The 27,774-nt window shown below is 42.3% G+C and overlaps 1 protein-coding gene across 1 annotated transcript in view; it reads right to left on the reverse strand.

Moving 5' to 3' along the window:
* LOC124622681 (fibrillin-2-like) overlaps window positions 1-27,774 on the reverse strand; it is a 631,069-nt gene that overhangs the window by 143,976 nt on the left and 459,319 nt on the right. Inside the window, 2 exon segments of the mRNA XM_047148470.1 lie at window positions 10,870-10,983; window positions 15,822-15,960. Coding sequence (XP_047004426.1) covers window positions 10,870-10,983; window positions 15,822-15,960 — 253 coding nt within the window.

A 27,774-nucleotide genomic window follows, 5' to 3' on the forward strand; every position in this document is an offset into this window, starting at 1 on the left:
GATAAGGTTGCACATCTCATGAAGGGTGTTGCTGAGGACATGTATCAAGCCCTAGTCCTGAAGGAGGTTTTGATAGCAGACGACTTCATAAAATGGTGCCAATGTATCAAGACAATGCATAAAAAAAGAATTACACGCAAGAAGTTTGAATGGCTTCCATATGTCGTATCGATGTCTATGATGGAGGAAGGAAATGATTTCACAAGTATTAGAGATGTGAGAAGCTTCCTCAGATTATGTTATTATTACCGTCATTTTATCAAAGACTTTTGTATCAAAGCCAGGCCACTCCAAGAGTTGTTAAAAGCCAATGCTAAATTTATCTGGTGTGGTGCTCAACAATATTCTTTTGATGTACTGCGAAAAGCTCTGACGACTGACCCTGTACTTGGTCTGTATAATGAGAAAGCACCTACAGAACTACACACAGATGCCAGTTGGTATGGGATCAGTGCTGTTCTGGTGCAAATTTCGAATGGAAAAGAGCCTATGCTTCTAGCACACTTACAAAACCTGAGAGAATCTACTCAACTACAGAAAGAGAATGTCTCGCTGTGATGTGGGCCATGTGCAAATTTTGACAGTATCTCTATGGAAGACCATTCACAGTTGTTACAGACCATCATTCACTTTGTTGGTTTGACTGGTCGTAAGGATCCAACAGGCTGACTCGCCAGGTGGGCACTACATCTTCAAGAGTATGACATTACCATAGTGTACAAAAGTGGAAGAAAACACCAAGATGACGACTGTCTCTCACGAAACCCTGTGCAAGACCATCAAGACTTTGATGAAGATAGTGACTGTCTTGCTGCACTCCAGGATCTCTCTGCTGAGCAGAAGAAGGACACCAAGATATCTCATATTATGCTTGCCTGAAATCGGTCAGAGGATGTGAAAGGACAATTTAAGGTAGTTTAAGGTAGTGAGGATTTATTAAGACATACGATAGGATCCGCAAGAGATTTTTCTGGCCAGGCTTATTTAGGAGTGTACACACACAGTTCGTCAAAAACCACCTGGCTGACTCATACCAATTCCACCAGCCAAAACACCTTTCCAGCATGTTGGGATTGACCTCCTCAGACGATTTCCAACATCTGCTAGTGAAAATAGATGGATTATTGTTTGCACTGATTATCTGACACGCTATGCCATTACAAAAGCCATGAAAACAGCCGAAGCATTTGAAGTAGCCAAATTCATTGTGAAAGACATTGTATTAAAACACGGTGCCCCAAGGTCATTAATTATGGATTGAGGGAAAGTTTTTCAATCGAATCTCGTGACAGAGATAAACCGTTGGTACAACATTACTCATCACATCATGACTGCCTACATCTACATCTACATCTCCATGTTCACTCTGCAGTTCACACTTAAGTGCCTGGCAGAGGGTTCATTGAACCATTTTCATACTATTACTCTACCATTCCACTCTCGAAGGCACGTGGGAAAAAGGAACACCTAAATCTTTCCGTTCGAGTCCTGATTTCTCTTAGTTTATTATGATGATCATTTCTCCCTACCTAGGTGGGCGTCAACAAAATATTTACACATTCTGAAGAGAAAGTTGGTGACTGAAATTTTGATGGGCTTACTGAATGCCTTAATAAGACCTTGACCGACATGCTATCAATGTTCGTCAATGTTGAGCAGAGCAACTGGGATGACATGCTACCTTTCGTGACATTTGCCAACAACACTGCCAAACAAGACACCACAGGATTTGTGCCAATTTTCCTGGTGCATGGGCATGAGGTGACTACAACGATGGACACTGTTTCCATTACATCCCGATGATGTAGACAATGACTACATCAGCCAGGTGTTAACCAGAGCAGAGGAAGCTCGGCAGTTAGCTCAACTCCACATGCTGCCGGCTCAAGAAAATGATCGCCGAAGGTATGACGCGAGCCACCGCCCTGCTGTCTGCCAGCCTGGTGTCCTCGTCTGGGTCTTCACTTCTGTTCGGAAGGTTGGTCTCTTTGAGAAGCTCCTCAGGCGCTACTTTGGACAATATAAGGTCGTAAAACAGTTGTCTGATGTTACTTATGAAGTTGAAGATTTTGACCCCGACACAAGACAACGAAAGATCAGAGATATGGTCCAAGTCCTTCAAATGAAGTCTTATAAGGATCCTGCAACCCAGGGTAGATTCGAAGCTCCAGCGACAGGCAACAAGTGGAAAGGTGACAAAGTGGATAGTGGCAAAGGAAGTTCTAAGAAGATTATCGCCAGGGTGAACATCAGTCATTGGGAGTTGGCGTATGCAGGACCGATGACTCATTCCTGGACTAGGACGGCATAACGCCGAGACGCTGTTCTCTTAAGAAAGGAGCAATGTTGCAGAAGAAGCTGAGCAGCATAGTCACTGTGGTGTAGTGGTTACTAGACTGTTGCATGGAGGGTTGTGAGTTCAAAACTCACCTGAACTGCAAAATTTTAATTTCTATATTCGGTTTGAGTACATTCTAGAAGCATCCACAAATTTCAAGAATTTTTGTACTGGAATGTTCTGTAACTGTTTATATACCATATGTGTTCTGACCGGAGGCAGTTTGCTCCGCGCTCTTGTATGTGCAAGTGCTTAATAAACCTTCGTTAAGTGAAGTTAGTGTTCGTCATTCATCTAATTACCCCTTCTTTTACTAGACAATATAAGAACTCCTGTCCACATTAAAACAACAAAGCATCATCAAAACTTCCATTTGATAGTTGACATCTCTTAAACACCAAAAAATATCACCCCACAGTCTAGGCACTGGTCACACCATATCTATTGTGACAAGTACTCCCTTTCCCAATATGTTAAAGTCATTGTCAAAGCTTTCATTGACAGACAATAAACCTTAAAATCTGATATACAAACAGGCCATAGTTCAATATCCTTCCATGCCACCTGCACTAGCAGGATACAAATATTCACCAAACAAGGTGGCACTTTGGTGAAACACAGAAGACATCAGCGGTATTAATCTTCATATTTAGTTCTGCCATAACTTCACTACTGAGGTCACCAACACCCGTCTTTTTAGAAGAGCCATTTTTGGAAACAAATCAGAGATGCAACTAGATCAATAAAATGACTCAAAGAAATTAGATGAACTCATAAAAAGAAATGGTAATTCATCTAGTCTCTGGACTAGAAATGTAAAACCACAACATGGTTCAATGGTTCAATCTTTCAAGAAATACAATATGAGTTATTAATTGAATGCACAAAAGACTTATAAATAACAACAAAATCTTGGGACTTTGTTAGATACAAATTTATGCCAGAGAAGCCATGCATACTTGGAAGATGAATAATGCAGTATAATCTGTGGCATTATTATAGCACAGATAAAATATAAAACTGAATTATATAGTAACAAATGAAGATTTGTAGCAGACTGAGACATATCTTGAATTTAACAAGCAGTAGCCTTAATCATTTTGCAATCTGAATATGTCTCCATATCCAACACAAATCTTCTTTGTGGACATTTCCTCTCATTGTTTCCAAACTTACCAGAGATTACCCCATGAGATATGTGGGAACAGCATCGTGGGGGAGGACAGTGGTTTACAGGACAGTGGTTTACCTTCCCACAAGCAGTACAAATCAATTGAAATGGAATCGCTGAAATGAAATGAATAGGCCAATAGCGATGAAATTTGTAAAGCATCAGTGACAAGGAAAGCTGCAGTCAGGCCAGCAAGTTTGGTCATATAGCCTAATGGTTAGGATGATGCCTCGCAATAAGCAAGAATATGGGTTTGTGTTCTTGACTAGTCTAAAATTTTAATCACATTTAAAATTCAAAATTTCAGATTGATCTTCTCTGATATCACTTCATGGCATTGAATCTTCACTGATTTCATTCCCATTGGCTGCATTCATTCAATTAAAAAAAGAAAGCTAAGTGAAGCTTCCTAATTATACGAGGGTTGTTTTTTAAGTAAGGGCCATTTTTATTTTTAAAAAAAGATACAAATACTTTTGTAAAAAAACTTTTATTTTCTGATTCTACACACTTTTACCTATTTTTCTACATAATTGCCTTGTTTATTTAAGCACTTGTCATACCGAACAACTAAGTTTTTAATTCCCTCTTCAAAGAATTCGGCCGTCTGCTCCGACAGCCAAGAGTTCATGGCCGCTTTCACTTCATCGTCGTCATTGAAGCGCTGCCCGCCAAGATGGTGTTTCAGGTACCGGAAAAGGTGAAAATCGCTAGGAGCAAGGACGGGGCTGTATGGTGCATGGTCCAAAACTTCCCAGCCAAAAGAATCAATCAAATCCCGAGTCTTGTGAGAGGTGTGAGGCCTAGCGTTATCGTGCAGGAGCAAAACTCCTTTTGTCAGCATGCCGCGCCTTTTGTTTTGAATTGCTCTGTGGAGCTTCTTTAGAGTTGCACAGTAGGCGTGTGAGTTGATTGTTGTTCCTCGTGGCATAAAGTCCACTAGCAAAACACCGTGCCGGTCCCAGAACACAGCTGCCATAATCTTGCGCTTTGACAGCGTCTGTTTGGCTTTGACCTTGATGGGTGAGGTTGTGTGTCGCCATTCCATCGATTGACGCTTGCTTTCGGGAGTGATATGGGATACCCATGTTTCATCTCCAGTGACAATTTGACTCAACATGTCATCCCCTTCTTCCTCGTAACGAATCAAAAAGTCCAATGAAGTGGCAAATCTCTTCCCTTTGTGGTCCTCTGTGAGGAGTCTGGGTACCCACCGAGAACACAGTTTCTTAAAGTTTAGGTTTTCAGACACAATTTTGTACAAAACCATTCTTGAAACTTGTGGAAATTCCAAAGAAAGAGTGGAAATTGTGAATCTTCTGTCCTCACGAATCTTTGTTTCGACTGCAACCACCAAATCATCAGTGATCACAGAGGGCCGGCCTGAGCGTTCTTCGTCATGGACATTTTGACGGCCATTTTTAAACTCTCTAACCCAATGACACACTTTACCTTCACTCATTGCATTCAAGCCATAAACTTCTGTTAACTGACGATGAATTTCTGCAGCTGATAGGCTTCTCGTGGTCAGATGGATAGAGCATCTGCCATGTAAGCAGGAGATGCTGGGTTTGAGTCCCAGTCGGCGCACATATTTTCAAATGTCCCTGTTGACTTATATCAACACCTGTATGCAGCTAGGGGTATTCATTTCATTGCAAAAGATTCCCTATATCTTTGTACTGAACAATTCTCTGTAACTTTACAGCTGCACATAGTCAGGGAGCATCTGGAGGCCACTGCGAGATCTGCGGTTCTGAGTTCAGGAATTCTGCCACTTAAATTCCACTATGAGTTTGCTTCTTATCTGAATCTTATTGTGACTAACAAACCCAAAGGTGTGGGCTTCAGTCCTGAGTGAGTCCTGTATTTTTGTGTCACTTCGTGCTGCTTTTACTTATGGCATTGATTTGTGTATGTGAAAACTTAAAGGCTGTGTCATTGTTCATATAAACCGTAGGTCGCCCTATAAATGGTTGGGAAAGTCAGTTCAAAGGTCAAAGGAAGGCAAGGGCATATTACCTTCAATAGGACTATTCTTAGTAATAAACCACAGTGTTAAAATTAGACCTTCAGAGCTTTTATCTCTGTAAGTGCAAGTTATGATTGTTGAAATCTCAACTTGGAGCGATACCAATAGATTTCTTTTAATTTACATTATTTACAGTTGTTGACTTATGCTGATTTGTGTTATTTTCATCATGTTTACATTTTATAGCAACTTTCATATGTATAATGACTGAAAATATCCATATGCAGTGTGTTCAAAGAAAAGTGAGAGGTGGTATTTCTCATTGAAACAAGATAAATAAGTCCAGTAAACTTGAGTCCGGAAATACATACTTTCCAAGACAAACACATGTTTATAGGAAGGGCTGCGCCACGCTTGGTTGTGGATATTAGTGCACTCGTTGCATTGGTGCTCCATCAAATGTGTTGGTGGGATATTGTGATATCTTACTCACAGTACGCTACCTACCATTAGGTGGTCTGCAGTCAGCTGTGTGGTTCGAGTTATGTTGTAGGTTACGCTAGTTTTTGTCATGTTTGTGTGTCTTGTACAGTACTGTCAACCCTTGTTACCTATCATGGTGTCTTACCTTCTTCCAAATGCAGTTTCACTTATGTGTTCACTGTTATTGTGCTGTTTTTATGTACAAATTGTGCAGTATATTTAGATTTTCTCCCTTTCACCAGTTGTTAGCAATGAAAGCTTGCTACTCAACAAGTGAAATGGCAGGTATGATAGTTTAGATAGATAGATAGATAGATAGAATTCAGATAGATGGTTTAGCAAATCAATGTAGCATGTGAGCACTTGCCCTCAACACTGAAAAATATCAACAGTGCATAGTGCTCTCTGATAAACTGTTTGGTAGACTTTCCCAGCCTCTGAGGGACACAGGTACCCTTGCACCTCAGCAGACGGACAGTGGAAGGCCCTCACAGTCCGCATGCGTGACATGGATTAGTGTGTGCTACGTTCAGTGGAAGACACCCCCGGGATCAATGTGTGACCTTACCAGCAGAACAAGGCATGTCTTACTCTCCTATCTGGGGGATAGTTCATGAACAATTGCTGTACCCATATCATATACCCCACGTTTAGGCCCTGAGACTGCAGAATCGTCATAGCAGATAGCAGTTCTGTCAATGGCTGTTGTAGAAGTGTACCACCGATCCACTACCCACATCCAAGATTTTATTTACTGATGAGGCAGAGTTCACAAGAGATGGTGTTGTGAATTTCCATAACTAGCATGTCTGGGCAGATGTAAATATCCAAGAAATTCAGGAAAGAGGGCATCAGCACCGATTCTCAATCAGCATATGGGCAGGCGTTCTTGGTGATAGATTAATAGGGCCATATGTGCTATCACAAACTTAACTGCGGCCCATTATTTACTGTATTCCCTACCTTGCTGGAAGTTGTGCCATTGCAGCAATGCATACAAATGTGGTTCATGCATGATGACGCACCAAAACACTTTCGTCACAACATGTGCGAACATCTGACATAGACATTTTGGGACAATTGGAGGGGAGGGGGGTGGGGTCATTGGCCTCCTCATTCCTCAGACCTCAATCCCCTAGACTTTTGGTTATATGGGGACACTTGAAGGAATTGGTCTGAATTGGTCTGAGATCCATCCTTCATGAAATCCTTCCCTCTCCACCAAGAGTGTCTTTCCGCTGTCCACCTAACCTTCATAACCTCTTAGTTCATCCCTATGAAATCCCCAAACCACCTTCCCTACCCTCTGGCTCCTACCCTCGTAACCACCCCCGGTGGTTACATGGGTAGGACCTCTTGGTTCATCCCTATGAAATCCCCAAACCACCTTCCCTACCCTCTGGCTCCTACCCTTGTAACTGCCCCCGGTGTAAAACCTGTCCCATGCACCCTCCCACCACCACCTACTCCAGTCCTGTAACCCGGAAGGTGTACACGATCAAAGGCAGAGTCACGTGTGAAAGCACCCACGTGATTTACCAACTGACCTACCTACACTGTGAAGCTTTCTATGTGGGAATGACCAGCAACAAACTGTCCATTCGCATGAATGGACACAGGCAGACAGTGTTTGTTGGTAATGAGGATCACCCTGTGGCTAAACATGCCTTGGTGCACGGCCAGCACATCTTGGCACAGTGTTACACCGTCCGGGTTATCTGGATACTTCCCACTAACACCAACCTGTCAGAACTCCGGAGATGGGAACTTGCCCTTCAGTATATCCTCTCTTCTCGTTATCTGCCAGGCCACAACCTCCGCTAATTTGAAGTTGCCGCTGCTCATACCTCACCTGTCATTCAACAACATCTTGGCCTCTGTACTTCCGCCTCGACTGACATCTCTGCCCAAACTCTTTGCCTTTACATATGTCTGCTTGTCTGTGTATGTGCGGATGGATATGTGTGTGTGTGTGTGCACGAGTGTATACCTGTCCTTTTTTCCCCCTAAGGTAAGTCTTTCCGTTCTCGGGATTGGAATGACTCCTTACCCTCTCCCTAAAAACCCACATCGTTTCGTCTTTCCCTCTCCTTCCCTCTTTCCTGATGAAGCAACCGTGGGTTGCGAAGGCTTGAATTTTGTGTGTGTGTCTGTGTTTTTTATTGTCTCTATCAACGTTCCAACCCTTTCGTTTGGTAAGTTACATCATCTTTGTTTTAAGATATATTTTTCCCACGTGGAATGTTTCCCTCTATTTTATATATATATTACCAAACGAAAGCGCTGGAATGTTGATAGACACACAAACAAACACAAACATACACACAAAATTCAAGCTTTCGCAACAAACGGTTACTTCATCAGGAAAGAGGGAAGGAGAGGGAAAGACGAAAGGATGTGGGTTTTAAGGGGGAGGGTAAGGACAGGTTTTACACCAGGGGATTTCATAGGGATGAACTAACAGGTTACGAAGGTTAGGCGGATGGCGGAAAGACACTCTTGGTGGAGTGGGGAGGATTTCATGAAGGATGGATCTCATTTCAGAGCAGGATTAGAGGAAGTCGTATTCCTGTTGGAGAGCCACATTCAGAGTCTGATCCAGTCCCAGAAAGTATCCTGTCACAAGTGGGGCACTTTTGGGGTTCTTCTGAGGGAGTTTCTCAGTTTGAGGGGATGAGGAAGTGGATCTGGTTATTTGCTTCTGTACCAGGTCAGGAGGGTAGTTGCGGGATGTGAAAGCTGTTTTCAGGCTGTTGGTGTAATGGTTCAGGGATATCGGACTGGAGCAGATTCGTTTGCCATTAAGACCTAGGCTGTAGGTAAGGGACTGTTTGATGTGGAATGGGTGGCAGCTGTCATAATGGAGGTACTGTTCCTTGTTGGTGGGTTTGATGTGGACAGATGTGTGAAGCTGGCCATTGGACAGATGGAGGTCAACGTCATGGAAAGTGGCATGGGATTTGGAGTAGGACCAGGTGAATCTGATGGAAACAAAGGAGTTGAGGTTGGAGAGGAAATTCTGGAGTTCTTCTTCACTGTGAGTCCAGATCATGAAGATGTCATCAATAAATCTGTACCAAACTGTGGGTTGGCAGGGGTGGGTAACCAAGAAGGCTACCGCTAAGTGACCCATAAATAGGTTGGCATATGAGGGGGCCATCCTGGTACCCATGGCTGTTCCCTTTAATTGTTGGTATGGCTGGCCTTTGAAAGTGAAGAAGTTGTGAGTCAGGATGAAGTTGGCTAAGGTAATGAGGAAAGAGGTTTTAGGTAGGGTGGCAGGTGATCGGCGTGAAAGGAAGTGCTCCATCGCAGCAAGGCCCTGGACGTGCGGAATATTTGTGTATAAGGAAGTGGCATCAATGGTTACAAGGATGGTTTCTGGGGCTAACAGATTGGGTAAGGATTCCAGGCGTTCGAGAAAGTGGTTGGTGTCTTTGATGAAGCATGGGAGACTGCATGTAATGGGTTGAAGATGTTGATCTACGTAGGGAGAGATACATTCTGTGGGGGCTTGGTAACCAGTTACAATGGGGCGGCCGGGATGATTGGGTTTGTGAATTTTAGGAAGTAGGTAGAAGGTAGGGGTGCGGGGTGTCGGTGGGGTCAGGAGGTTGATGGAGTCAGGTGAAATGTTTTGTAGGGGGCCTAAGGTTCTGAGGATTCCTAGAAGCTCAGCCTGGACATCAGGAATGGGATTAACTTGGCAATTTTGTATGTAGTGTTGTCTGAAAGTTGACGCAGTCCCTCAGCCACATACTCCCGACGATCAAGTACCACGGTCGTGGAACCCTTGTCCGCCGGAAGACTGGCGATGGATTGGTCAGCCTTCAGATCACGGATAGCCTGGGCTTCAGCAGTGGTGATGTTGGGAATAGCATTAAGGTTTTTTAAGGAGGATTGAGAGGCAAAGCTGGAGGTGAGAAATTTCTGGAAGGTTTGGAGAGGGTGATTTTGAGGAAGAGGAGGTGGGTCCCACTGTGACGGAGGACGGAATTGTTCCAGGCAGGGTTCAATTTGGATAGTGTCTTGGGGAGTTGGATCATTAGGAGTAGGATTAGGATCATTTTTCTTTCTGGCAAAGTGATATTTCCAGCAGAGAGTATGAGTGTAGGACAGTAAATCTTTGACGAGGGCTGTTTGGTTGAATCTGGGAGTGGGGCTGAAGGTGAGGCCTTTGGATAGGACAGAGGTTTCGGATTGGGAGAGAGGTTTGGAGGAAAGTTTAACTACTGTATTGGGGTGTTGTGGTTCCAGATTGTGTTGAGTAGAATTTTGAAGTTTTCGGGGGAGTGGAGCTGGAAGTGGGAGAACTTGCCCTTCAGTATATCCTCTCTTCTCGTTACCCACCATGCTTCAACCTCCGCTAATTTCAAGTTGCCGCCGCTCAAATCTCACCTGTCATTCAACAACATCTTTGCCTCTGTACTTCTGCCTTGACTGACAGCTCTGCCCAAACTCTCTGCCTTTACAAATGTCTGCTTGTGTCTGTATATGTGCGGATGGATATGTGTGTGTGTGCGCGAGTGTATACCTGTCCTTTTTCCCCCCTAAGGTAAGTCTTTCCGCTCCCGGGATTGGAATGACTCCTTACCCTCTCCCTTAAAACCCACATCATTTCGTCTTTCCCTCTCCTTCCCTCTTTCCTGATGAAGCAACCGTTGGTTGCGAAAGCTTGAATTTTGTGTGTATGTTTGTGTTTGTTTGTGTGTCTATCAACATGCCACCGCTTTCGTTTGGTAAGTTACATCATCTTTGTTTTTAGATATATTTTTCTCACGTGGAATGTTCCCCTATATATATATATATATATATATATATATATATATATATATATATATATATATAAAGCACCTAATTACAAAAACATAATCAAAGCAAAATTAAAAATAAGAGTAAACTTACTTCCATTTGCTATAACCATGTAACCCTCAGGGCAGACGCAGTGGTATGATCCATCCTCATTAATGCACATACCAGGTGCACAGAGTGACCTATCTTCTTCACACTCGTTTACATCTTTAATAGAAAACAGAAAAAAGTCAAAATAAATTTACACTTCATAAAATTATAGCAAAATATTCAGATCTTTATTTTCAGTGAGTTAATGAACTGTCAACAATGAGTTCGTTACAGAGGTAAAAGAAGCTTAACTATAAAAAGTCAAACAGTGGATAGTCTTGCTACTCACCGTAAACACACAAACAGTTTTTGTCTCTGCAACTGAAGATATGGGTCATATGTATGTGTGAAGTGGGCTTGCCTGGGTGAATGCATGCATGTGTTTTTCTTTTTTGATGAAGGTTTTGGCCGAAAGCTTAATGTGTAACAGTCCTTTTGTTGTGCCTGCCTGCAACTTTATGTGTCATCTTTATAGTGAGTAGCTATCTAATCTTTCCATTAACAGTTCAGTTACAAAAAGACAACAGGTAGACAGATTTAATTTGGGGGCATTAAACCATTAGTTCATTAGAGCGGAACTCTCAATACTAAGAATGTGTGTGTGTGTGTGTGTGTGGGGGGGGGGGGGGGGGGGGGGGGGGGGGGGGGGGGGGGAGGCAGGAAACCAATGCCAGCGGATATTCAGAGCATAGGACACGTGATGTAGTCAGCCAACAGCAACATCGCTTTTAAGTAGCACGAACACACAAATAAGAAAAGTTAATGGTTTAAATTAACATAGTGTTGCTACAAGAAAAGAAAAGCTTTTACATATAACATTGGTCTTGAAGATTAATAAGCTGCAAGAGAAGCTAAGCTTTCACATATAATGTTCATCTTTTTTTGCGTGTGTTACACTTTAAAGATACATCACACAAATGTGCCAGTAAAATTTTTAACAATGACATAGGGGGTAAATGTCATCTTCTGGGTGGGCTTGAAATTATTCTAAATGGTTGTCCTCAAAGAGTTGATTTTTAAATGAGGGTGATTTAAGAAATTCATCATCCATTCTCACACATAAATTATATTGTGTAAAAAGAAATTTACTTTGAAAGTTATGCTTTTCAAACAACCGATCGCATTATTTTCCTGTGACCTGTTAGAAATGGGTTCATTTCAGCAGTTGCCAGAGATCGCCAGATAACAGGCGCAGCTACGATGATGCAGGACGCCCTTACGTTCATGTGTGTAAAATATTAAAATATCTTACATTATGTCATAAAAGAAACGAGAAATTAAAGGATACTCCAAGAGCATCGGAATTTTGTGAACCATACCAAAATGCATAATTCGCTTAAAGTGCACAGTTGTATGTTCACATACGGATGTAAATTTTCTTGGAGTACCAGTACTGTATTATCTCATGTTTGGTTCTTTATCACGACATAATGCCATACGTGCTATAAGGTGAAAATGTGCACTTGAAATGCAGTGAACAGTAGAGACTAGCCAATAGTGTGGAATTAAACACTTCGTTTCAAAGAAATCAACTCCCTCAGTGGAACAGATTAATAAAAGCCTAATTTCTTTAGCAAACTGACAAAAATAACTTCATTGTTCTGCAAGGTGATTAATGCTTGACTGTCAGATAGGTGGAAATAAAACAAAATCTGAACTAATAACATATTTTAGCCTTCTGTAATTATGTGAATGTATTGTAGCAGCACCACCGCTTAGGATAGGGAAAGTTAGTTTAGTGTAATATTCTGAGCACAAGTTACAGCCAGGTGCAGGCCAGATTGCAGTGAGTTACGCATACCAACAGTTGTGAAGTAGAATAGAGGCCACAGGGCCGTAAAATTGCTGAAAGAGTATACGTAGCAGTTATGCATGTCGCAAATCACAGGCAGAAGGGGCCCACTGGCCAACCTAGAGCGTTATGAGTATGTAACTATTCCTGCCAGTGTCAAAACTTATTCTCCGGTTAACTTCACTAAACCTGCCACAATCACCAACCGCGTTTATTCTCCAGTTAGGAGTTATTACATGTTCGTACAACGCATTTTCCATGCTACTCCCAGAATATAACTTTAATGGCTGCTAGTCGGGGACTGTACAATTAGCCCTTACTAATGTAGCAGTCTGGCCAAAACTTTTGTCCAAATTTCATTTACTTGGATACTCCTGTTATTCCAGTTAGTTGTTTATTTCCATTCTGGTAGTCTGAATCTATGAATTTCACTAGTAATTACAATGATGCTTATTATTCGCAAACCCAGTAAACCACATAAACAGCGATTGGCGTTCACCCATTCGGCTTTATTCCGCTCAGGTCGTATAGCCCCGTCCCCTTTTGTCTGCAGGAAGTTTTATTTTTAGATGTGAAGAGGATTCCCTTGGCAGAGACATCATGTACACTATGCACACATTCAAAAATCAACTTATAATTCATTCAGAAATAGAATTTGTTCAACAACCAGCAGGATGCAATTCAAAATCATATGAATTATCGAAAGACCAACATGTGCTGGATGTTAGGTACTTTGTGAAACAAGGTCTTTTTCCTCAAGAGTATGGATCCGGTGTCCCCCTCGCCTTCCCTGAAATTTCTGCCTGGGGTAGATACCTCGGTTTGCCCCCGCCCCCTAGATCCGGGCATGTTGCACATGTGTGAATCTGGCAGCTTAGGTGAGCCAGTAAAATTTTTTCAGGTAGCACCTAGCTGCTTGCTGCTACTGCTTATACAGCTACCTGCCTCACTTCTGTGGACAGAGGCAGGAGAAGGTACTATTCCTACGTGACTCAACTGTGCATGCGCATGAGCTTGCTTGCAACTGCTCAAACGAATCTAATGTAAGCAGCTGTGATATCATGCTCATCAGAGGCAACTTGTTATGAAGCATTGCATAGTCTTCCCAAAGCCTTTGACACATTTTGCTGTTGGCAGATGCTTGTATGAGCACTGTGTTTTGTTGTAGTATATGGTGCATTTCCTTTACAACTTAAGTTTTATTTTTGTTTTTCTCGTCTCGTTCATGTTTTGTTGCTGCAGTATTATTCTGCAGTAGTGAGATAACAGTAATATCCTTTCTTAGAGTATTGGTTCTTACCAGTCAAAGTTACAAACATGTAAATGAAAATTAAAATGATGAAAAATTCCCAGAATTCTAAAAAATTCCCAGGTTTTTCCCAGTTTTCTCCCAGATGACAAAATTCCCAGGCTTTTCATGGATCCCCCAGTTGTCCCAGGTTGTATACATCCTGTTGCATTTACCATTGTTCTATAAAGCAAATAAGTCACTTTATATAATATCATTTAGATCATAATTACATCCTCCACTAAAATCTCTTCCCTCATCCATTAGTCTTTTTACCTGCCCCTATTAGTATCAAAGAAATGCACTTCTCCACTGTGAAATGTTAACTTGGTATCTCTGTGAAAGTTCTGCTGAATAATGCAATACTTTAGCTGGAGGGTAGGCTTCTAATATCAAAATGCCTTTTTGCCATTACCTGTCTCCTGACTTGAAAAAATCTCTCTCTCTCTCTCTCCAAATTTGTGTCCAGGTACACAGTTTTTTGCCTCATATCACTGACTTCTCCTTTTTGGCATGCTGCGGAGTGCTCAAAATTCAACAACAGACTACTTCTCTCCACACTACTAAATGAGAGAATTTTCTTCTTTCACAAACCACGTATATTATAATAAACTATTTAACACAGGAAAACCTGACACCAGACTGCTTCTCTCCACACTACTAAATGAGGGAATTTTCTTCTTTCACAAACTGCATATATTATAACAACTGTTTACACACAGGAAACAATTTCAAACAATTCTCTGTCTGCTTGACAAGGGTACCTTAAATACATGGTGAACAATCAGTGTTACAGTTAATAGCTAACCCTAATACTTGAACTTCCTTTGTTTCATGAAATTTTTAAAGCCTTGTCACAGCCATCTTCTTCCATTGCAAGTGTGGCAAAATACAAGCCACCGACAATGTCATCACATTCAGTAGGAATACCATCTCCATTGCCATTCAATCAGGATGCAAATACAGAGAAACATGCTTGTACCACTTTCCAAACTACGTCAAATAATTTTTTTCAGCAATCAACGGTCATCAGTCATCAGTCCTAAATACCCTGTGCAAACACATCACTGTAACAAAGTGATATGTTACACTACAACTACTCGATGAGAGAGGCTCAGATTGTAAATGGTTTATGCATTTATAGTATACGTGTCACCACCGTAACTCAAAACCGTCAGTACTTATTGAACGCTTTCCTTTCCAGACAAATTGGAAGCTTGGATTTGAAAACAAAATTTAGTTTACCAGAATCACTTCAGGTCATGGTTACTCATATACCCCCCCCCCCCCCCCCCCACACACACACACCACCCCTCCATTTGTTGTGCTTTAAATAGCAAAACTCTTCAACTGTTTCTATGACTTTTTTGTTAATTTGTAACATATTTTATCCATACTGCAGTTTCTATTTCTGGAATATCAAAATGTGATGGACTGACAGTACTAACTCAGAAGTAGTGCACTCTGATGGGATTTCCTGTGAGAGAGGAGATAAGAGAGTCAAAGAGGCAAGAAGGACTATTTCATCATACCGAACAAAATGATACTTGAATTTACCTGACTGATGGGGAAGCTTACATATGATGGAAAATATTCCTGTGCTATGCAAATGTAATCTCCAAGTGCTACATTTAAACTTTGTCTTGATATTTTTTCCACCTATCACAACATTGTATTTATTTAATACTATGTATTTTCAATGATAAACTGATTATTCACAATTGGTTGTATTGGACATATCCACTGCTACAATTTAATTTTTAGATAAACCTGTAGTTTAAACAAATTACTTTTTAAAGCTGTTTATTTCCACTCTCCACATAAGAAAGTGTATGAAAGAAACACAGTTTCCTTAAAAATGATTTCAGACTTTACCTATGCACTGTGCATTGTTTTCATGCAACCGGAATCCATCATTACAAGAGCACATAAAACTGCCAAAAGTGTTTGTGCAGTGCCCATTCCGACAAAGATTCTCCAGTTCTTCACATTCATTAATATCTTCAAGGACAACCTGCAAAAAAAGTAACATCTTTCCATATAAACGAACACTACCTTCCACAAATTATGACATGGAAAATAACCACCACGACTACATCTACATCTATATTCTGTAACCACTGCGAGGTGCATGGCAGACAGTATGTCCCATTGCACCAGTTATTAGAGTTTCTTCCCTTTCCATTCACGTATGGAGCACAGGCAGAATGATTGTTTGAATGCCTCTGTGCATGAAGTAATTATTCTAATTTTATCCTCATGATCCCTATGAGAGCAATATACAGGGGGTGTAGTATATTCCTAGAGTCATCATTTAAAGCTGGTCCTAGAAACTTCGTTAACAGATTTTCTCAAGATATTTTATGGCTATCTTCAAGAGTCTTTCAGTTCAGTTCCTTCTGTATCTCTGTGAACTTTCCCATAGATCAGACAAACCTGTGACCATTCATGCCGCCCTTCCCTGCATACATTCAATACCCCCTGTGAATCCTATTTGGTATGGGTCCCACACACTTGAACAATATTCTCAAACCAGTCACACAAATTATTTGCAAGCAATATCCTTTCTAGACTGATTGCACTTCCCCAGTATTCTACTGATAAACCAGTGTGCCACCTGCTTTACCCACAACTGAGCCTATGTGATCAGGCCATTTTATATCCCTACTAAGCGTCAACACACAGGTATTTGTATGAGCTGACTGATTCCAACAATGACTCACTGATGTTATAGTCAGACGATACTACGTTTCCTCGTTCTGTGAAGTGCACAGTTTTACATTTGTGAATATTTAAAGCAAGTTGCCAATCTTTGTATTACTTCGAAATTTTATCAAGATCTGACGGAATATTTATGCAGCTTCTTTAAGACAGTGCTTCATCGTAGATAACTGTACCATCTCCAAAAAAGTCTGAAGTTACTAATAATATTGTCTGCAAGGCCAATGATGTACTACATGAACAGCAAGGCTCCCATCATACTCCCATGGGCTACACCTGAAATTACTTCTACTTCTGATGATGACTCTCCATCCACAATAACATACTGAGCGAGGTGGCGCAATGGCTAGCACACTGGACTTGCATTCGGCAGGACGGCCATCCTGATTTAGGTTTTCCGTGATTTCCCTAAATCGCTCCAGGCAAATGCTGGGATGGTTCCTCTGAAAGGGCACGGCCGACTTCCTTCCCTGTCCTTCCCTAATCCGATGAGATCGATGACCTCGGTGTCTGGTCTCCTCCCCCCAAAACAACCCAACCCCCACAATAACATGTGTCCTCCCTACCAAAAAGTCATCAATGCAGTCACACATTTCACCCATATGATTGTACTTTTGGCAATAAGCATAGGTGTGGTACTGAGTCAAATGCTTTTAGAAAGTCAAGAAATGCTGTATCTCTCTGACTGCCTTGACCCAAAGCTTTCAGTATATTATGTGAGAAAAGTGTGAGTTGGGTTTCACATGAACGATGTTTTTGGAACAGATTGTGGAAAGACCATAATTCACATCAATAAAATGGTTCAGATATCATATACTTTTGTTTGTACAGCTATAACTACAATCACAGGTTTGAATAGTGCATTAACTCCCCAATTTTTTTCAGTAAATAAACACCATGGTATTTTCAAATGTTGGTCTATTCTCAATTAGTGTAGCCCCTGATGAGCGAGAGGTATCCCCCCCCCCCCCCCCCCCCCTTTAAAAAATAAATTTGAGAGAGAGAGAGAGAGAGAGAGAGAGAGAGAGGAAAGAATTATAGCAGTGTTAGGTACCAGAATTGATAAAACAAAGGGGACTTATTGGAACCACCTTTATTCTACTGCAGTGAACTGAATCCAGTGTACATAGAATGGAGGAACTCAACACAAAAAAGTAGGCTTGAAAAATCAATTACAATGTGATTAGTGTATGTGTGTGTGTGTGTGTGTGTGTGTGTGTGTTCCAGATCTGATGAAGGACTTTAGACAAAACCTTAACATAATCCGACACTCTTCTATTAAATGTGTCTGTTTGCTTATGTGGTGTGTAGTAATATGTCCTAATTAATATTGTAGTTATTACATCCTGGATTTTCCAAAGTTCAATCAGTGTAGACAAGCAATTTTTATTTCTGAATGTGAAACATGGATTGTAAATGTAAAAACTATTAAAAAATTTAGGGTAATTCAGTGAGCAGTCGAGATATGTATGCTGGGAATTACTAAACAGGAAAACAGAAAAGCGGATTAGGGAACGAACTTGGAATTGAAGATGTAATTATGACTGTAACAAATACGTACTTCATAAGTGTGGGATATGTACAGGGTTATTACAAATGATTGAAGCGATTTCACAGCTCTACAATAACTTTATTATTTGAGATATTTTCACAATGCTTTGCACACACATACAAAAACTCAAAAAGTTTTTTTAGGCATTCACAAATGTTCGATATGTGCCCCTTTAGTGATTCGGCAGACATCAAACCGATAATCAAGTTTCTCCCACTCTCGGCGCAGCATGTCCCCATCAATGAGTTCGAAAGCATCGTTGATGCGAGCTCACAGTTCTGGCACGTTTCTTGGTAGAGGAGGTTTAAACACTGAATCTTTCACATAACCCCACAGAAGGAAATCGCATGGGGTTAAGTCGGGAGAGCGTGGAGGCCATGAAATGAATTGCTGATCATGATCTCCACCACGACCGATTCATCAGATTTCCAATCTCCTGTTTAAGAAATGCCGAACATCCTGATGGAAGTGCGGTGGAGCACCATCCTGTTGAAAGATGAAGTCGGCGCTGTCGGTCTCCAGTTGTGGCATGAGCCAATTTTCCATCATGTCCAGATACACGTGTCCTGTAACGTTTTTTTCGCATAAGAAAAGGGGGCCGTAAACTTTAAACCGTGAGATTGCACAAAACACGTTAACTTTTGGTGAATTGCGAATTTGCTGCACGAATGCGTGAGGGTTCTCTACCGCCCAGATTCATACATTGTGTCTGTTCGCTTCACCATTAAGAAAAAATGTTGCCTCATTACTGAAAACAAGTTTCGCACTGAACGCATCCTCTTCCATGAGCTGTTGCAACCGCACCGAAAATTCAAAGTGTTTGACTTTGCCATCGGGTGTCAGGGCTTGTAGCAATTGTAAACGGTAAGGCCTCTGCCTTAGCCTTTTCCGTAAGATTTTCCAAACCGTCAGCTGTGGTACGTTTAGCTCCCTGCTTGCTTTAATCGTCAACTTCCGCGGGCTACGCGTGAAACTTGCCCACACGCGTTCAACCGTTTCTTCGCTCACTGCAGACCGACCCATTGATTTCCCCTTACAGAGGCATCCAGAAGCTTTAAACTGCGCATACCATCGCCGAATGGAGTTAGCAGTTGGTGGATCTTTGTTGAACTTCGTCCTGAAGTGTTGCACTGTTATGACTGACTGATGTGAGTGCATTTGAAGCACAACATACGCTTTCTCAGCTCCTGTCGCCATTTTCTCTCACTGCGCTCTCGAGCGCTCTGAAGGCAGAAACCTGAAGTGCGGCTTCAGCCGAACAAAACTTTATGAGTTTTTCTATGTATCTGTAGTGTGTCGTGACCATATGTCAATGAATGGAGCTAAAGTGAATTTATGAAATCGCTTCAATCATTTGTAATAGCCCTGTATTCATGCAAATGGATGGCGGGCACACCAAGGAAGTTATTTGATTTTCTTTCTGTTTATAGAATTCATAACATCAAATGGTTCCTTTCTTTGGAGATAACACCTTCAGTTTAATTAGCAGTGACAGTATTCAGCCATAAAGCATATACTCAAAAGCAGAGTGATATGTGTGTGTGGCAAGTATCCTGTGTCCAAACAGTGTTTGAGAAATATTTAGTATGCTGAGCACATATGAATGTTTCTTTACTGCTAACATAATTTTTTCACTTACGTGAATATTACCTCTCATTTTTCTAGCTGCTCACAATATCCAAACTGTTCCTCATTTTGGTCATTCTATTGTTGCGGACATTTTTTTGTATAAGTGCTTGTTTAGTCCAAATTCCCAAGAGCTGCACCTCACTGCTTTCAAACTCAATTGTTTATCCAGTAGACTAATTACTATTCAGACTCTCTGTGATCTGTCCTATCCCATTTATCTGTAATTAACAATCCTACATCTATCTGTTACAAAGTAATTCTTGTATTTGTACTGTTGTTAGTCCCCACTCTCTTACCAACCCCATTCTATCTTCAAATCACGGAACTCCTTCCTTATCACTCATTTATCATTTACTTGTATGTAATGGAAAACTAATTTTACTGTTATACACCTCCATGACTGCCAACTTTGACTTTGATTGTGTGTACTGACATCATCTCTGTTGTCGGGTTACAGGGTGTTGTTGAATTTATTCTTTACCTCAAACTGTTCTTTTTCTAGTTTCATTCTATGAAGATGAGTAAAAGACAGAAAATGGAGACAATTCATAATCCTGTAGATAGCAAGTGGATGTACACTAGGGTCAAGAAGGTAAAAATATAAGAGACTTGGTTTTGTACAATTAAAGTGAAGATGAAAAAAGTAGCTGGTACAGAAACAAACATGAGAGAGAGAGAGGGAGGGAGGGAGGGAGGGGGGGGGGGAGGGAGGGAGGAAGGAAGGGTGGAGAGGAGAGAGCGGGGGGGGGGGGGGGGAGGAGGAAGTGGGTGGAATATAACATTGTGGGTCCACAAAGGAGGGAGATGAAAAATTATGGATTAGGAAGGAGAGATTGTCAGAGGGTTTGGTGAGGTAGAGATCTTGGGGGAGGGGGTGGGGGAGGGGGGGTGATATGAGAGAAAGTTTGAAACTAAGGTATAAGATGCAACTAGATACAGACTGAGTTTTGTTGATGGTATTAGCTTGCTTGAGAGATATGTTCATACATAAGCTCAGCCAAGCAGCACTAGCACTGTAAGACAGGAGTATTGTTCACAATAAGTCAAATCTTACATATTCAAATTGCTTATCTGATTACAGCTAACAAATATTTGTCAGAGGTGTGCAGGCATGTTTCTCCTTGGAGAAATGTTGTTTCTATGTTATGCATGAGCACTGTAAGTGGGCTTGTTACTGCAACAGGTCACTCAGTAACAGAGATATGTGGAATTTTGTGAGTTTTCATACTCACTTAAGCTAGTCAATACATAAATTACAGGGACAATAGTTGCGAAAATTGTTATATTGTAGCAAACATGCTGGAGCAACATTGTCTTCATGGTGCCTGCTACATATTTGAACAACATAAACTAAAAATTAACTCCACAACCAGATCCTGAAGACTTTAAAATGGTGACCAGGTGTTGTATCATACTCTGCCAGTTAGGTCACTGGCGGTGGTATGTAGGGACATGAAGTCAGCACACCTTTCTCCTAGCCAATCTCAGCTTTGCAACCTGGAAGTCACTGCTCCTCATTAAGTAGCTTCTCAACTGGCCTCGCAAGGCTGAGTGCACCCTCTTCCAGTTTTCCCATCAAAGAAAAATCCCTGCTTATACTGGATATTAAACCTGGAATTTCTGCACAGCAGCTACAAAGCTGAATGGATACACATGCTGGCTACAGAGAGAGACAACCGAATAGCATAATATTACTGTTGCACAAAGTTTTCAACAACCATGTTCTCCATTGTAGATAAAATACGAGAAGGATAAGAAATCATCTACACTCATGTGTTATTTATTGTTTGAGTAACCTTTATGGAGGACATGGTAAAGCAACTTTGGTTTTGCTTCTTTGTGTTTAATTTTTGTTGCTCCCAGACTTCTTTCATCCTTTGAGAGTGCCATTCCTTTTCTTTCTGCGTCTACTTCCTCCCATTTGCAGACTTCTTTGTTTCATGGTATTCTGCCTTTTGTGTTTTTTCTCTAAAAAGTATTCTGTTATCTATTTTGTCCGTTCTTATTCCAGATGTGATGTAGTGTGGCCAATCCTTCCAACCTGTTATGTATTTTCTACTCCCAAAAATAATAAAATTGTTTTTGCTAATTTTTATCTTACTTTCTATACATTTATCTACTGGAATGTAACACTTACATGAAAATCTCACAGTGTTATCTAGACTTAATTTTACATGAATTTATTGTCCAGGTTATCACTTTGGTTGTTCTGTTAACGTTGATGTAATTAGTTTTCTCTGGGGCACTCATAATTTGGAAATATAATTAACTGATGTCAGCGATACAGTTCACAACACGCAAAATGCTATGAACTTATCAGTATATTTGAGAAAGGTGACCTACACTGACAGAAAGTCTGGCAGTCCTGTTTTCCTGTACAATACTTTGAATCATTAATTAACAAACACAATAATTATCATCAAAGTTCCAAACTATTACCATTTTCCATGGCAGATTTTGTCACAACTAATGGTAGAGTCCAAAATTTGACTACATAATTTTGTTATTATAATTTTTCTGCACAAAATGAGAAACAGCATTAATTAATTAATAATTTCATGTGTTTATGCTAATTTGCAGTATGGTGCTGATAAATGTAAACAAGTCATGGAACACCCACATTCAGGACCTTGTTAGAAGATTTAATGCTGCCATTTTTACTATTCGAATGGTATCTGAAGTAAAGGATAATTTGACACAAAAAGTAGCCTACTTTGCTTATTTTCATGGTATTATATTTTGGGCTAACTCTTCCCATTCTCAAACAATATCTTTGGCTCAGAAATGGGTGGTTTGGGTAATAAGTGGTGTAAGTTTGTGAATCTCTTGTCAACCCCTGTTCATTAGTCTGGGTATTCTGACACTGGCCTCTCAAAATAGAAATATACACTCACGCTCATAAATTAAGGACAATGCTGATACATGATGAAACAATGCTCTGGTGGGCGGTTTGCGGGTTTCAATCACCTCGGGGTAGGACCATGCAGTGCATTTGACCTGCGGTCATCGCACGGTGGTGCTGGCAGCAGTCCACATATGCCGACATGTGTTGGTGCATGTCAGAGTACAGTGCAGCGAGTAAGTGTGCAAACGTTTTCAGACATGCTAATGGTGACTGTGTAATTAAAATGGCTCAAAGAACACATACTGATGACATTATGAGGGGTAGAATACTAGGGCGACTGGAGGGTGGTCAAACACAGCAGGACGTAGCACGGGCCCTCCGTGTGCCACAAAGTGTGATCTCAAGATTATGGCAACAATTCTAGCAGACAGGAAACATGTCCAGGCGCTACAGTATGGGAGTTCCACAGCGAAAAACACTACAAGATCGATATCTCACCATCAGTGCCCGCAGACGGCCACGGAGTACTGCATGTAGCCTTGGTCAGGACCTTGCCGCAGCCACTGGAACAGTTCTCTCCAGACACACAGTCTACAGATGACTGAATAGACATGGTTTATTCGCCCAGAGACCTGCAAGGTGCATTCCACTCTACCCCTGGTCGCAGGAGAGCCCGTAAAGCCTGGTGTCAATAACACAGTACATGGTTAGTGGAACAGTGGTCCCAGGTTATGTTCACGGACAAGTCCAGGTATAGTCTGAACAGTGATTCTTGCCGGGCTTTCATCTGGTGTGAGCCTGGAACTAGATACCAACCCCTTAATGTCCTTAAAAGAGGCCTGTATGGTGGTCATGGTTTGATGGTGTGGGGTGAGATTATGACTGGTGCGCGTACACCCCTGCATGACTTTGACAGAGGAACTGTAACAGGTCAGGCGTATTGGGACGTCATTTTGCACCAGTATGTCCACCTTTTCAGGGGTGCAGTCGGTCCCACCTTCTTCGGGATGGATGATAATGCATGGCACCACCGAGCTGCTATTGTGGAGGATTACTTGGAAACAGAAGATATCAGGCGAATGGAGTGGCCTGCCTGTTCTCCAGACCTAAACCCCATTGAGCACGTCTGGGATGCTCCTGGTTGACGTATCGCTCCACTTCTTCATACCCCTAGGACACTTCAGGAGCTCCAACAGGCACTGGTTCAAGAATGGGAGGCTATACCCCAATAGCTGCTCAACCACCTGATCCAGAGTGTGCCAACCCATTGTGCGGCCAGTGTACATGTGCTTGGTGATCATATCCCATATTGATGTCAGGGTACATGCACAGGAAACAGTGGCGTTTTGTAGCAGATATGTTTCGGGACAGTTTTCTCAACTTATCTCCAATACTGTGGACTTACAGATCCGTGTCCTGTGTGTCCTCTATGTGCCTATGCTATTAGCACCAGTTTTGTGTAGTGCCACCAGATTCTGCAATTATCCTTAATTTATGAGCATCAGTGTGTGCATACATATAACCAAAGATGATGTGACTTACCGAACGAAAGTGCTGGCAGGTCAATAGACACACAAACAAACACAAACATACACACAAAATTCAAGCTTTCGCAACAAACTGTTGCCTCATCAGGAAAGAGGGAAGGAGAGGAAAGACGGAAGGAAGAGGGTTTTAAGGGTGAGGGTAAGGAGTCATTCCAATCCCGGGAGCGGAAAGACTTACCTTAGGGGGAAAAAAGCACAGGTATACACTCGCACACACACACATATCCATCCACACATACAGACACAGCATTACATGCAGTCTCCCATCCTTCATCAAAGACACCAACCACTTTCTCGAACGCCTGGAATCCTTACCCAATCCGTTACCCCCAGAAACCATCCTTGTAACCATTGATGCCACTTCCTTATACACAAATATCCCTCACATCCAGGGCCTCGCTACGATGGAGCACTTACTTTCACACCGATCACCTGCCACCCTACCTAAAACCTCTTTCCTCATTACCTTAGCCAGCTTCATCCTGACCCACAACTTCTTCACTTTTGAAGACCAGACATACCAACAATTAAAGGGAACAGCCATGGGTACCAGGATGGCCCCTTCATACGCCAACCTATTCATGGGTCGCTTAGAGGAAGCCTTCTTGGTTATCCAGGCCTGCCAACCCAAAGTTTGGTACAGATTTATTGATGACATCTTCATGATCTGGACTCACAGTGAAGAAGAACTCCAGAATTTCCTCTCCAACCTCAACTCCTTTGGTTCCATCAGATTCACCTGGTCCTACTCCAAATCCCATGCCACTTTCCTTGATGTTGACCTCCACCTGTCCAATGGCCAGCTTCTCACGTCCGTCCACATCAAACCCACCAACAAGCAACAGTACCTCCATTACGACAGCTGCCACCCATTCCACATCAAACGGTCCCTTCCCTACAGCCTAGATCTTCATGGCAAACGAATCTGCTCCAGTCCGGAATCCCTGATGCATTACACCAACAACCTGACAACAGCTTTCGCATCCCGCAACTACCCTCCCGACCTGGTACAGAAGCAAATAACCAGAGCCACTTCCTCATCCTCTCAAACCCAGAACCTCCCACAGAAGAACCACAAAAGTGCCCCACTTGTGACAGGATACTTTCCGGGACTGGATCAGATTCTGAATGTGGCTCTCCAGCAGGGATACGACTTCCTCAAATCCTGCCCAGAAATGAGATCCATCCTTCATGAAATCCTCCCCACTCCACCAAGAGTGTCTTTCCGCCGTGCACCTAACCTTCGTAACCTCTTAGTTCATCCCTATGAAATCCCCAAACCACCTTCCCTACCCTCTGGCTCCTACCCTTGTAACCGCCCCCGGTGTAAAACCTGTCCCATGCACCCTCCCACCACCACCTACTCCAGTCCTGTAACCCGGAATGTGTACACGATCAAAGGCAGAGCCACGTGTGAAAGCACCCACGTGATCTACCAACTGACCTGCCTACACAGTGACGCATTCTATGTGGGAATGACAAGCAACAAACTGTCCATTCGCATGAATGGACACAGGCTGACAGTGTTTGTTGGTAATGAGGATCACCCTGTGGCTAAACATGCCTTGGTGCACAGCCAGCATATCTTGGCACAGTGTTACACCGTCCGGGTTATCTGGATACTTCCCGCTAACACCAACCTATCCGAACTCCGGAGATGGGAACTTGCTCTTCAATATATCCTCTCTTCCCGTTATCCACCAGGCCTCAATCTCCGCTAATTTCAAGTTGCCGCCACTCATACCTCACCTGTCATTCAACAACATCTTTGCCTCTGCACTTCTGCCTCGACTGACATCTCTGCCCAAACTCTTTGTCTTTAAATATGTCTGCTTGTGTCTGTATATGTGTGGATGGATATGTGTGTGTGTGTGCGAGTGTATGCCCGTCCTTTTTTCCCCCTAAGGTAAGTCTTTCCGCTCCCGGGATTGGAATGACTCCTTACCCTCTCCCTTAAAACCCACATCCTTTCGTCTTTCCCTCTCGTTCCCTCTTTCCTGACGAAGCAACCATTGGTTGCGAAAGCTAGAATTTTGTGTGTATGTATGTGTCTGTTTGTGTTTCTCTCGACCTGCCAGGGCTTTCGTATGGTAAGTCACATCATCTATGTTTTATAATAGAGGGAAACATTCCACGTGGGAAAAATATATCTAAAAACAAAGATGATGTGACTTACCAAACGAAAGCGCTGGCACGTCAATAGACACACAAACAAACACATACATACACACAAAATTCAAGCTTTCGCAACAAACTGTTGCCTCATCAGGAAAGAGGGAAGGAGAGGGAAAGACGAAAGGATGTGGTTTTTAAGGGAGAGGGTAAGGAGTCATTCCAATCCCGGGAGCGGAAAGACTTACCTTAGGGGGAAAAAAGGACGGGTGTACACTCGCACACACACACATATCCATCCACACATATGTGTGTGTGTGTGTGTGTGTGTGTGTGTGTGTGTGTGTGTGCGTGCGAGTGTACACCCGGCCTTTTTCCCCCTAAGGTAAGTCTTTCCGCTCCCGGGATTGGAATGACTCCTTACCCTCTCCCTTAAAACCCACATCCTTTCGTCTTTCCCTCTCCTTCCCTCTTTCCTGATGAGGCAACAGTTTGTTGCGAAAGCTTGAATTTTGTGTGTATGTTTGTGTTTGTTTGTGGTTAGTTCATCCCTATGAAATCCCCAAACCACCTTCCCTACCCTCTGGCTCCTACCCTTGTAACCGCCCCCGGTGTAAAACCTGTCCCATGCACCCTCCCACCACCACCTACTCCAGTCCTGTAACCCGGAAGGTGTACACGATCAAAGGCAGAGCCACGTGTGAAAGCACCCACGTGATCTACCAACTGACCTGCCTACACTGTGACGCATTCTATGTGGGAATGACCAGCAACAAACTGTCCATTCGCATGAATGGACACAGGCAGACAGTGTTTGTTGGTAATGAGGATCACCCTGTGGCTAAACATGCCTTGGTGCACGGCCAGCACATCTTGGCACAGTGTTACACCGTCCGGGTTATCTGGATACTTCCCACCAACACCAACCTATCCGAACTCCGGAGATGGGAACTTGCCCTTCAGTATATCCTCTCTTCTCGTCATCCGCCAGGCCTCAATCTCCGCTAATTTCAAGTTGCCGCCACTCATACCTCACCTGTCTTTCAACAACTTCTTTGCCTCTACACTTCTGCCTCGACTGACATCTCTGCCCAAACTCTTTGTCTTTAAATATGTCTGCTTGTGTCTGTATGTGTGGATGGATATGTGCGTGTGTGCGAGTGTATACCTGTCCTTTTTTCCCCCTAAGGTAAGTCTTTCCGCTCCCGGGATTGGAATGACTCCTTACCCTCTCCTTTAAAACCCACTTCCTTTCGTCTTCCCCTCTCCTTCCCTCTTTCCTGATGAGGCAACAGTTTGTTGCGAAAGCTTGAATTTTGTGTGTATGTTTGTGTTTGTGTGTCTGTCGACCTGCCAGCACTTTCATTTGGTAAGTCACATCATCTTTGTTTTTAGATATATATATATATATATATATATAGA

Source organism: Schistocerca americana, chromosome 7 (genome assembly GCF_021461395.2).
Source record: "Schistocerca americana isolate TAMUIC-IGC-003095 chromosome 7, iqSchAmer2.1, whole genome shotgun sequence".
Classification (NCBI taxonomy): Eukaryota; Metazoa; Arthropoda; class Insecta; order Orthoptera; family Acrididae; genus Schistocerca; species Schistocerca americana.